The sequence below is a fragment of the Nannobrachium achirus genome (assembly GCF_963921795.1).
Source record: "Nannobrachium achirus genome assembly, chromosome: 20".
NCBI lineage: Eukaryota > Metazoa > Chordata > Actinopteri > Myctophiformes > Myctophidae > Nannobrachium > Nannobrachium achirus.
In genome coordinates, this window is record NC_137827.1 from 35,541,749 (window position 1) to 35,554,729 (window position 12,981).

At 39.7% G+C, this 12,981-nt stretch overlaps 1 protein-coding gene across 1 annotated transcript; it reads right to left on the reverse strand.

Annotated features, from left to right (window-relative positions):
* Positions 1 to 384: 384 nt before the first annotated feature.
* On the reverse strand, positions 385 to 12,729 carry coq8ab (coenzyme Q8A-b). The gene is made up of 15 exons (XM_080750736.1): positions 12,475 to 12,729; positions 11,920 to 12,028; positions 10,906 to 11,211; positions 10,686 to 10,752; positions 8,219 to 8,290; positions 7,551 to 7,676; positions 6,687 to 6,772; positions 6,455 to 6,595; positions 6,271 to 6,352; positions 6,073 to 6,166; positions 5,267 to 5,408; positions 4,760 to 4,867; positions 4,553 to 4,618; positions 2,512 to 2,598; positions 385 to 2,129 (listed from the first exon to the last, which is right to left on the reverse strand). Exons 2-15 carry the CDS (start codon positions 12,010 to 12,012, stop codon positions 1,833 to 1,835), a joined length of 1,767 nt encoding a protein of 588 aa, XP_080606862.1. The 5' UTR covers positions 12,013 to 12,028; positions 12,475 to 12,729; the 3' UTR covers positions 385 to 1,832.
* Between the last annotated feature and the right edge of the window lie 252 nt (positions 12,730 to 12,981).

Sequence of the window (12,981 nt, forward strand, 5' to 3'; positions counted from 1 at the left end):
GGCATAAAAGGGATTCTATTAGTGTGGTTGCCCTAACAGGGCATCATCTGGGAATCAGATGTAGAAGTCAGCTCCAATTATTGAGATCTAGGTGAAGATCCAGTCGTCTCCATGTATGGATATCCTGAGTTTGATGAGGTGTCACGTGATGTCACAATGTCAACAAAATTGAGGCGTTATGGAAGGACGTTCTCATAGTTAACTGCGACCTGCGGTCGCAATTATAGATGTACACACACACACACACACACACACACACTTATGCTTACACCCAAAGGACCACAGTGAGATATGCTATTGAGCTTTATTTGTTTTGACATATGTACAATTGTTTTAAATTCATATGCATTTTTTAAATAAAGATTTAAATCAAAATGAACACTGAGGATTTTACTGTGTACTACTTCAGAATCATAGTCAAAATGTTGAAGATATTTTACAAAATCTTGTTTATTACATATATTACGTTTATTACATCTTTATTCAGATGATGCATATAAAGTCTTCACACAATGTTGAAAAAATACTCTTGTGAATTCTGGACTACATAACCAATCAAAGATTAGTTTTATAATATCAGACTATACCAGGCCAGCTTTTTCACGTTTGTCACATTTGCTTTGATAGGATTTCATTATTGAATCGGTCTAAAATAAATCATGGTTATTTAAGCCTTATCTGATACCTCTCAAAACATCTTCACATATGGACCCCATGCATATATGGAACTTCACTTAAAGCTTAATGGACAGTTAACAAAGACAGTAAACTACAAAGTCTAAGTAAGAACATAAGAATAGTACAGTAAGTTTGTGTAATTTAATTTCACGTGTGGTAAAGTCATACTGTGTTTTTTCAATAGATTTTCATTTGCATATTTTTCCCAATAAGCATTCAATGTAAAGTACAGTAAATTCGTTTTGTGACCATTTCATTGAACACAATTTTAATTGTCTCCCGTGTCTGACCCCAACAATTCCGCCAAAATGGAACAGGCACTCACATGAAGTGCTTTGGAACCAGAAATTGACATTTATTTTTTCCAGAAATGTATTACTAGCTACTGTAAGCCAGCAGCAAAGAGTTGTGAACAAATGCTGTATTGACCATGTACAGTAGCTACAGTACCAGCGGTGCCACACTCCATTAAGAGTTACACAGTATGACTTAAAGATGTTTAGAGAGGCAACGGAAAAAGATAATAAAATAAAAAAGTATTTATCAGAGTGACAAAGGACCCCGCATGTCAAAAAGTCTGGTGTGGTCCTTTAAATCTAAGGCACACAGATCTGGGTTTATCCCAGTGATTGTCTTTGTCACATAATGTTGTATAATTGGTTATTGAATAATACATTAAGGATGAATAAAAAAAACTAAAATGTCAACACAAATAAAACCGTGACTGACCCACCATCTCTTGTTCTATGTTTCTCCATTCCTAAGATATGACTGATTATGCCATTTTGACCTTGAGGACCTAAATGTTAATACTGTATCTTGTTTTACCTATTCATGTTTCATGACCAAGAACGCATCCATTCTCAAGTTATTTCTTTCACAGACACACAGACATCATTTAATACAAGTGAAAATCATTTGCAAAATTCATTTCTTCTGCCATTACATTGTAAGAGGTTAGATCAACCTCTTTGGATGTTCCTGGTGTGTATGCCTGTAGCTTTTACTGGTGTGTGCCACTGGATTTTACTGACTTCAGTTTCCCCCAAAAAAAACATTAACACTAAGTCAATCTACAATTAACCAACAGATAAAGATTATGGTAATGCACACATTTTGAGGAAACTGGATCTGGTTTAACACCATGACCATCCCTACCGACGAGCCGGCTTCGGGCGACCATCTTTCCAGTAATTGGCATAGGCGTCGTCGAACATGTTCTTGCAGGATATTTGAGCATTAAGTTTGGAGCAAATGAGGAAAGAACCACCCATCTTGCGGTGGAGGGAGTAGGTCTCCTCCGGGGGAGGTGTGAGGCGTTCCCTCAACATTACGGGGATAAGCTGGTGGATGCGCTCTGTGGTGCTCTGGGCTCCAAAGTGGAAGGGCTCAGTGGACGAGAAGGCCTCCCCCAGGATCATCACTGCATCCACATGGGCATTCTCCATAACCTTGTAAGACATCATTAGTGAACACAACCTTTAAGTAAGGGATGAAGGGCCGTGACAGTCGTTATTTGGTTTTGCCTGAAGGGGATTCTTTTCCAATAAATCCTATAACCTTCGCTGACCAGAGTCCCCCAGGCGTCTGCTGAATATTTCGCCCCCAGGATTGGGAGAGTAGGTTATGGTCAAGCTTTGATATACTGTATGTTGTGGTAGGGCAACACTGTATGTCAACTAAGACACTACACTTCCTCAGCATATTTACCGTGTATCAGAAAATCTTTCTATACTTCACTTACTGAAGTACTATAAATGTAAATAATCAGTTACATTTTTGTTCTTTATCAAGTTCCAGTGTTATCGGTTCGAGTTTTATCGAGTTTCATACCTTTGTCTCATAGCCTGTGAGGAACTTCATATCCCTTGATCTCAGCAACACACCTTCTCTGTCTTGTATTCCTGCTGCCTTGATCAACTGAAGATAAGAGGAGATGTATTTTTATGTAGCACTTTAACTTTAAGTGCTAGTGAGTTTCAGAATTGTTTTAATATTTGCTCAGCTAAAGACAGAATGGTACTCTGGAGGATTTACCGTATTGGCCCGAATATAGGGTTAGGGTTAGGTCATTTTTTTCTTGAAAACACATCCTCAAAATGGGGGTCGTATTATAATCGGTGACTAGACATTTACCATTATCATTACACATCCACGGTAAATTACGATAAATACATTGAACTTACTGGCGTACGTGCGCGTTGTGCGCGCGATCATCGGCGTGAATGACGGGCGCACATGTGATCTTTAGCGCGAAGTTTAATCCAAATGCAACTGAAGCTAACGTTGCCTAGCAGCCTAGTCAATCACATCGATCCTGTTTACAGACGATAGGCTATCGCTATCATGCGTCTGGCGCACAGTGTAGAGAATGGAGCAAAGAGACACAAAATCTGCGGCCGCTAAGCTTGATGGGAAATGTATTGTTTTTTTATTCCCCAGCGAGGCAAAAGACCTCTGTGAGTAATGGACTGTAGAGGAGCCGATTTTCACAGTCTGAATTGTGAATGTTTGACTTAATACATCAGAATGTTATCTCTGTATGAGCTTTTCTATAATCAGTTTACAATAAAAAGGTTTTTCTTTATAAATAACTTTATTTTGTCTTCAACATATTTTTTCCCCAAAATGATATTTGAAAAATAGGGGTCGTCTTATAATCAGAGTCATCCTATATTCGGGCCAATACGGGTATATCAAAATCTGGTACTGGACACGCAATATCATGTGTTTAAAATGTTTGCCTCAAAGATCCTCTGCCTGTTTGACAATATATCTCTGTGAGCAGGATAAATGACAAGATATGAAAGTTACAACTGCTCAGAATCTTGTACCTGATGTTTAAGTTAGTTATAGCAAGGAGATGTCTGGCGTCTGGAAACAGCATTTGTTCTACTTTCAAATGTTTTATTGGGGCTCCTTAAAAATGGCATTGTTTGTTTTTAATGTCAATAAAAAGTAGCTATTCTTCTTCATAATAACAGCTATAGCAGTGACACAAAAACAATGCTGTATAAAGGGCCATTCACACTGAGCACTATAAGTAGAACTATACTAATGTTGTTAAAAATATTCCTTTTATTTAAAAAAATATTTAAAATATACAATGGTGTTGTGTACAATGGTGAACGATAGTTATCTTTATGCTGTGCTCAGTGGGAATGGTACTTAACTGAATGTGTGCGCACACATGCATGCCTGCAACTGGTGGTGGCCCACATCAAGTCACCTTTGGACCAATCTGGCTAACCATCGTCAAATTAAAGGGAAAAACAGCACCAATGTGGCCCGCAACCCAAGATGAGTTCAACACCCCTGACTTAAAGAGTTGTTGACTGAATCAGATTTAAAGCCATGCATAGAATAAACTCATTTTTGTCAGATTGTAACTGTTAAGCAATCTCATGTCACGTTAGCTGTTGGAAGTAAATCATGTCTGACTAAAGTTGTTAGCTATAATCTTCTTTATCACTACTGCTGTAAATGCATGGCAAGTGTCACTTCCAATGTCAGTCTGCTTCCAAGACCTTTTCACACTTAACCACATAAACACTCTAAATGGGCCCATGTTACTTCCTGTTGCAGTGTTGTGAATATCAGTACCTGACAGCAATTATCTTCCAAGCTGTTCCCTAGCAATGCTATTCCACTGACAGTCTATAACTTTTTTGCCTCTCAAATACAAACAATTGCCATTGTCAACCAGTAGGTGTCATGCCCAGCACCCAGGTAAAAAATCTCAAAGGAAGAGTAGGGAGACCACCTCCAACTACAAGTGTTATTAGTTGCAGATTTTTTAAGTGCTAATTGTTTTGGTTATACTGTATTTATATTTCACAAGCAACTAGACAGGTTTTTAATCATCATTTCTTACCTCAATGTAGGAATCAGTGAAACTCTTATCAAATTCTCGGGTAGCCCCAAAATCTAATAGAGCAACCTAGTGAAAGAGGTAGAAATACTTTAGTGGAATGAAAACTATGGTATCTGTATGGATGCAAGTTTATTACAGCTTCATATTCATGCATACAAATAGTATTATGTATTGTATATGAATACAGAATTATGATATCAAACTTACCTTGTTAGCCTGTGTATCATAGAAGAAGTTGGACCAGTTTGGATCAGTCTGCATGAACCTGAACTCAAACAGCTCCCTCAAACATAATCCCAAGATTTGTTCACAAATCTAGTAGAGGCAAAACAATATGATGAGTCAATGCACTTTTGTCCTGATGAAGATCCATTGATCGAAACGTTGACGAGCAATAAACTTTATGGAGCGTAACCAGTGTGCAGACTCTACTTGTCCTTCAATGCATTTTTTAAACATAATGTTAAAACATAGAACAATCTCAGTCTGCATTCTGATTAAGTAATGAGAGCTACTATGCTCAATCATTAAATGTCAGGTGTTGCAGTTACATGATGGAACTTGTGTTGCTAAGATTTTCTGGCAAGACTCCAGGAATTTTTAAAAGGCTGAGCAATTTGGCACATCAACCTTGAACACTCCCAAAGTAGGACCACCTCTTGGCGGGGAAAAGGTGTGCGGTGTTAACAGCTGTGTGAAGTTCTATGGGTGTACCTCGTTCCTGTGCTCCTGAGAGAGATTGGTGGCTTGGTCCAGGGGGAAGCCCGGCACCAGCCTGGTGGTGAGGACATGCTGGCTGCTCAGTTCATCAATCACATCAGGCACGTAGAAATAAGGGTGATCATTCAACAGCCCCCTGTGTCACAACAACAAACTACAGGTTAGTTAAAAAGCAAGGATAGACTGATAAACACATCACCAGGGGTCATCAACATGTCTGTAAACGGACAAATGTGTCCGTAGCAAAGACTTGGCCTAGTAGTCTATGGCAAATTTTTGATAGATACATGGATAGATAGATCATTCAAATTCAAAGCATTATTGCAATAGTAAAACTAGACCAGGTCAACCTGGTTGTGCCAGACCCCCTGTCTGTCATCATCATTTATGACATCATGCCTTTTGTAGGCATGTCATCATCATGTCATCATCATATATACCCTTTATATAGAAAACCCGGACAGACCGACATTTGCTTATGTAGGCCTACCCATTTCATGGGTCTGGCAAACATAGTATACAATGTGGACACCCTATAAATGGAAAAAAATAAACTGAATTATTTAAACCCAAATCAAAATGGAATACTTCAAACTTGCAATTGTGTTTTAAAACCACAATTGCAGGACAAATCATTGATGATGATATCGTTGCTGTCGGGCAGAAAGTTCTTCTATAAGCAGTGTGCTTGTAGCTATTTTCACAATTTTAAAATGTTTTAAAGATAATAATAAAAAGGAACTGTTTTGGACATAGATTTCCACCCGACATCAACGATATGACGAAGTCAGCCAACTCACTGGAATCTTTTGGAACACTCTGCCTCTCTTATGTAATCGCACTCAAGTGCCAGCTCACGGCTCATAACCTCAATCAGGTGCTCAGGAAACAGACCTGTCAATAGGAGTTAAACGCACAAAAGAGGAAATAAAATGAAAATGAAAATTGTGAACATTAGAGTTTTAAGTATATTATAGTTAGACTTATCAGCATTTTACCTTCAGGTAGTGCATTGCTTAAGCTGAGAACAGCCATGATATTGTTCACGTCACTGTCGATACTCTGGGCGACTCCAGGGTACTAAGAGAAAGGCAAATGTAACTAAAATATGATCTCAATCTCATTAATACACCTTACACTAATGAACTCACCTGAGTTGCAACACAATCCCCTGAATCTCACCTGAATCTTCATAGCCACTTCTGAACCATCTTTCAACCTGGCAAGATGCACCTGACCAATAGATGCAGCTGCAAATGGCTTGTCTTCAAAGTATTCTACCTTGTCTCTCCAGTTTGGCCCAAGGTCACTGTCAACAACTTTCTGTTGTAGAGATTAACAAAAGAACAAATGGCTTGTCTATGAAATTGATTAATTAGCTTAATTAGCTACAACTTAAGTTAACACACTGTACCATCATCTGTTTGGTAGGCATGAAGTCTGCACTTTGTCGAACACGTTCAAAGATTTTGGCCAACTGAGGGTTTATGAAGGCATCATCTGAGGGAGTAGGGAAGATACGATCAAGTTATGTACTGTAGAAGAAAATATGAATAGAACTAATTGAGAAATCTAGGCATTGCTTAACAACCAAGCAAGGACACATAATACAAAGTAGCAATAAAACTGTGCTGCAGTTTTGAAGGTAGTGCAATATAACAGGTCAACAAAAACATGTCAACACTGTCAAGCATGCTGTACTTATGAAGACAACAGCGCAGCAGACTATACTGCCCATCATTTCAAAGAGTAAATTTAGGCCCAGAGGTATTCCTGGAATGACACTTATTGTGTTCAGCTGGTCCAAAGGTTTATTTTAGGTGATGACGTTTCACCGATGGTCCAGGGATCTTGCTTGCTGGTGACAGTGGATGAGGCAAAGAATACAACACTAACTTGTTGGGAAGATGATGTATGATGAGTTGACTTTCTATGTATATTTTTGGTCACTGTTGAATGTGTTTTTGTAGAAACATGCTGGGCAGCATGTCTTAAACTGACTTGTTGAAAGATGATGTATGAGTTGACTTTCTATGTATATTTTTGGTCGCTGTTGAATGTGTTTTTGTATAAACATGCTGGGCAGCATGTCTTACACTGTGCCGTACAATATATGAAAGTCCCATTGACCTTGTACAATGACTATTAGTTATTACACTGAAAGCTGAAGTTGTAAATATGCCTCTGCCAAAGTCCTTAAACCCAATTCTAATACCTTTATTTTAAGCCTACTTGTGAGTCAAATACAGTCAGGTATCTCCATTCGGTCACTCCTCACCTTGAATGCTGAGCATCTGCCCCATTTTGAGAGCAGCGCCTCGAACCTTGCATAGTGTTCGTACAATTCGTTCAGCATTTGCTTCAGAGAGAAAGGCATTGGAATCCATAGCAGACGTTTTATCCCCTAAACAAAAATGGACACTATGTTATCAAGTCAATATGGATGCAATGGTCGATTAGTCTGTCTCTATTGGCTAATACTCTACATATGAGATCATTGTCCTTGTCCTATTTCAATAATCTGAATAGTGTTACAGGGACAGTTCACCCACAAAATGACTTCGATTACTCACCCCACGGAGACTTGAATTCATGGATATTCTTTTAGTTTTTGCATTCCTAAGCCAATAATTTGAGAAGACTCGCTGTGTCTCCATAGGGAACAAAGCAGGCTCTTTGTCTCCAAAGGGAACCACTGCTGGTCATCAAATTATTGGCTTAACAAAAACAAAAAAATATGGATTCATGGCGTGAGTAATCAATAGAATATATAAATATTTTTGGTTGGCTTCCAGAATATATTGTCACAGGAAACATCTGTTTTTGGTAATGGGAAATAGCTGTTCATCAAATGTGATTTGTAACACACATCCCATACAATTATATGTGTGTGGTAATGTTACCAGACAGTTGAGCCCACTTCATATAACAATATGCGAAAATTACCACTTTGTTTGGGTGTAAAGCTCTTCTTTGCCACTTCAGCAATTGCTCCAAGACCAAGTCCCAATGCCAGGCCTGCATAATACAGCAGAGATCAATGAACGCAATTCATCTGAACAGCAAGACATCATTTTCAATATGGTAACACAAATTAAACCTAAAGTAAAGCAATGTCAAGTATTGCAGCTGAACCCACAAACCTATTCTTATCAAACATTTGGATCCAGGCCTCAACAACACACAGCAATGAATGCAATTCATCTGAACAGCCAGACACCATTTTAAATAGAGTAACAAAAATATCTACCTCTAAAGTAATTCAAGTGTTGCAGCCTAAGATTTGAGAACCCACACACCTATTCTTATCAAGCAGCTGGATCCAGTGATGCCATAGCCCTGTATATCCAGACAATATAACTGCGTGGCCGAGGGAACATTTTCTTTGCAATCAATGGCAGATTTGTCTGGCAACGCGAAGCTAGTGATGCCAGGCCTCAATAACACAGCACGTATCATTATTAATGAATGCAATTAATCTGAACAGCAACTCAAGACACCATTTTAAATGTAACAAAAATATCTACCTCTAAAGTAAAGCCAGTTGGATCCGGTGGCAAGGACAAAAAAAAAAGCAAACCTTGCTTTAACTTGATAAGAATTATCAGTACAGTAGCACTAAATTAACCTGACATAGTTCTAAGTAACCTCTAAAGGGCGACTTTGAGAACCATTGGGAGTTGAAGTGTGAATTTAGAAGTGGTGCTAATAAAGTCAACACTACAAGTGGTGAACACATTTGATATTTACTTGGGTTCTACAGCCGGTGAGAAGAGCTAGTCTGTTAGTAATCGGAGTTCCCAGAAGCTCTTGCTTAAAGCCTGTTAGATATGTCCCAGAAAGATTTCCTCAGCTATCCATACACTGTTGTAATTCCATTCCTGTGCAAAAGCACACATCGGCACTTCCCACACTCTGTCCATTGCACTATAGAGTTGATGAATGATAAGAAACACTTTGTTTACATAAGTACAGCAATATCAATATGGAACATAGTCTTTTTAAAATAACTTTAACCTTGCATTTGTTCTGGAAAGTATTTTTGGCCAAGCTGTCATACATGCTTCATGTCCATGGATGGATGGTACCGACTCAGCTCGACTCACTTTCATTAAGTACTAGTTTTCCAGTGCAGATACTACCCCCTCAATGTAGCTGATCATCATTTAGTGACGATAACCCTCTGCATGGAGTGCTAAAGAACAATGGCAACTGGATATGATCTCTATTTAACCTGTCCTACAGTATAGTCCAGCAAAATGTTTCTCATCTTTGGTGAGAAAAAGGCCATTACAGTTGCTCAAAATGCAGTCATTTCACATTTAAAATGGCTAGCTTCAAAGTTTGTTAACAATATTCAGGTGCTTCATTATAGTTATAGTGGAGTCCATTGTACCGTCAATTACTAAATCAATTACATTAGTGACGATTCCCTGACCAATTAGTCGTCTGCTGTTTTTTTTTTTCTTTTTTTTTTTCATGTCACTTTTTGGTATCCTCCACAGGGGTGATACCCCAAAAGAAGTACTAGGTAGGTAATGTACCAAGTATTACTAGGTACTAGGGTTCCTAAGTAAATCAGACAAAAAGTTTACTAGGAGCTCCTTTTAGTTGAACCAGTGATTTGTACTGTCACGAAACAGTACTTTTTCCTATGCAACCTTCTAATAAATTCTTCAATCAATCAATCAAACCCAATGGAAAAACAGAAAAGATGAGTTGAGTCAGTATTATGCAATGGAAAAGCAGAGTGTCTGATGTAACCAGTCTTGCACTGTTGAACAGTTTCTCCACTGACACATTAGGGTGTGACTGTGAAGCTTTATTATTATTTTTAGCTTTTTACACCTTTTTCACCCCAATTTAGTCGTTATGCCAATTATTTCCTCCCCACACACAATTCTGTCACTGCTGTTGTATCCTACCGACTCACCAGCCAGTGAGGGGCCGCCACCGGGAGGACATGGGGCCTCCGCCCTACTCCTCCCGTCCAATACTCCCTGCTGGCAGGTGCCGCCCCAGCCTGTAGTAGACCGTGCACTGACAAATATCACCCTCCCTGCACGGTTTCCCTCGCCCTGCTTCCCTTGCCCGAACACCGTTCAATTGTGTTCGTATAGACGCTCTACACGGTTGGATGCACTGAGGTGGATTCAAACTCCTGCAGTGGTGGGTAGCTACTTTACCACTGCACCACCCGAGCCCCCAGTTTTAAGTAAATTGAATCATAGTTATTGAGGAAAGGTGTCTTGTGATTTGAAACTGGTAACCGTCCAGTCCAAACATTGTATCAGATAGGAATAAGAGAATAATACTCATGTGTCACACTTTAATGAGTGTGACCTCAAAGAGAAGTGGACGGTGACATAATACCCCACGATGCACACATGCTTCTTCATATCAGCAGACCTACCTCCAAAACTGGCCAGTCTCCCAAGTCGTGTGACAGGCACCTTGCGCTCTCTGGCACTCTCACTGAGCTGGAATAAAAATGAAGGTTTCAACTCATATTATTAATAAAATCATCCCTGTGCAATGGTGGCATAGAACTTACAGGAACAGCAGTGTATGTCTTCAAATTGAAGTACGGATCAAAAGTGATTGAATATTGTTAAACACTTCAAAGGAGATACCACTTGTTTGTGTTGCTTGGAGTCAATCTTCTTCTTGTTTCTTGCTTTATCAATATCCTTTGGTGTCAGCCGCCCTACATTGGAATTGTCCTGGTTAAATAGGCTTGTATGTCCAGAGAATGGACGACTTGACCAGTCCCTTTGATACTTGAGGTGTTTATTGCTGGACCTTCCAATGCAGGCCCCCTGTCCAGGACACCTGTTTCCAGAAACACCGAGACAGGCTCCTGCCATTGTTGAATACTTGTGAATGGTTGCTGTGACAGCTCTGTGGGTGCCCATATTTTGTAGTTTCTTGGGCGCCTCCTATGATGGAAACAAAATGTGAATATTAGCTGGCATGTGCTCAAAGATAGGGTAAGTGATATATTTTGTTAAAATTAAGTGTGCTCTGTATTCTGATAGTACACATTGTTATAGAGTATATGTAACAGGAGCCTCTCCAGCTCTTCAGAAAATAGATTTTAAATGTTATCCTATCACAAGAGAACTGGCACGGGATACAGGATAAACAAGTATATTTGGAAATGATGACACCAGTAAGACTCTCTAATCGGGAGATAACCAACAGTCACGTCGCATACACAAACTTTAGAAGGCAAACGTAGCCAATCAGGAGGGAATATGGGAAATGGGACAGATCCATGTTGATGACATGACTTTAGAGATACTGTGTACCGCTTTCGTGATTTTAACAAATAGATGAGCAGACACTGGAACACTACAAATTTGAAGCTGATGAATGGGTACCGACTGTAACTACAGTGCTCAATGTCTGGAGATGGCAACACATTCTTGAGCCACTCATCTCAAAAAACCTAACAAAGGGTGACAGCATTCTGCTATAGCCTACTGACAGTGACCAGGTAGGTCACAATGGTAAAGAGCTATCTGGGTTAGCATCTTTTGTGAAACCCTATCCCCTCTTGCAGAAGCCCGGATGCATAAATATTGTGGTTGAATGCTAACCTTTGCTGAGCTGGTAACATACATAATAGTGGCAGTGGAGTTTACCTGTCTCTGGGTTCTGATGCAGTTCGCATGAGTTCTGCTGGCCACTTGCTTCATCCAGGCCATCCCCCTCCACACCACCATGTCACCTGTCATGGTGGACTTTTCAAACCTGCACCAAAAATAACAAGAGTGGGGGCAATTGTTTTGCAGTGAGTTCAGTTGTGTGGTCAATCAGAGACGTAATGGTTCAAGGTTGGGGGCACATAAAGTATGAACTATTAAGTCTTTCAGCTCAGGGTGGCTGGTGTGTTTTATTAGACTAGATGGCATCATTATCTATATGGCACCACAAAGCCTTGTTTGTCAAAACACATGGCTGGTACACAACTTTATTTCATACCCTTCACTTGTATTGCAACAACATACAAAACAAATACTGTCTGATAGAGGTGTAATATTAACTTAGTTGGCCCTGTGATAAGGACACAAGAAAGATAACACGCAAAAAGTTAATAGCATAATCTAAAAATCTAATCCCAAAGCTAAATGGAGTTATTCAGATAAGAATAGCACTTCATTAAACGAAATGTAACAATCAATCCAAGGAAAACTTACCCCAAACGCCACAAATGATAACTGTATGAAGAGCTAGAGAATATGTTTCGTCTCCGACTCCGACGTACATATGATCATAAGCATATGCATGGTCAAACAGAAGCAGAAGCAGACGATCACCTTGCTTTGACCTGACACCGTTTCTTCGCCAACACTACGAGGGGAGCCGTGAAGGACATGCAAATTTACCCGACGGTAGTTTTAATACATGTGGACCACCGAACCAATGAAGCAAAGTTCAGCAACATCTCATGTATCAACAGATATTCTAATGGCCGGAGAGACTGTCAGTTGCTCCAGCAAGCGTGACGCTTGACGCCCACTGAGCTCAGGGGGTGTGTTCCCAACTTTATGGGTGTTCCCAAAATGTTGACAGGCTCCACAACTAAACTGTGTGTGTGCCTGTGTTATGTCGACTGTATCTGATCCAACACGTCCAACGGTCGGCCAGTCTGTCAGTAAGATTTGGCTGAACTCGTGCCAATTTTACACAGTGATTAAATAACA

Bases quoted from the DNA above. Each gene is read 5' to 3' on its own strand.
- coq8ab (XM_080750736.1), bottom strand. From the start codon at position 12,012: ATGACAGGTGACATGGTGGTGTGGAGGGGGATGGCCTGGATGAAGCAA. The intron at 6,167-6,270 runs GTAAAATGCTGA...TCCTATTGACAG, and splicing joins AAGCAATGCACTACCTGAAG to GTCTGTTTCCTGAGCACCTG. The intron at 5,409-6,072 runs GTGAGTTGGCTG...GTTGTGACACAG, and splicing joins GAGTGTTCCAAAAGATTCCA to GGGGCTGTTGAATGATCACC.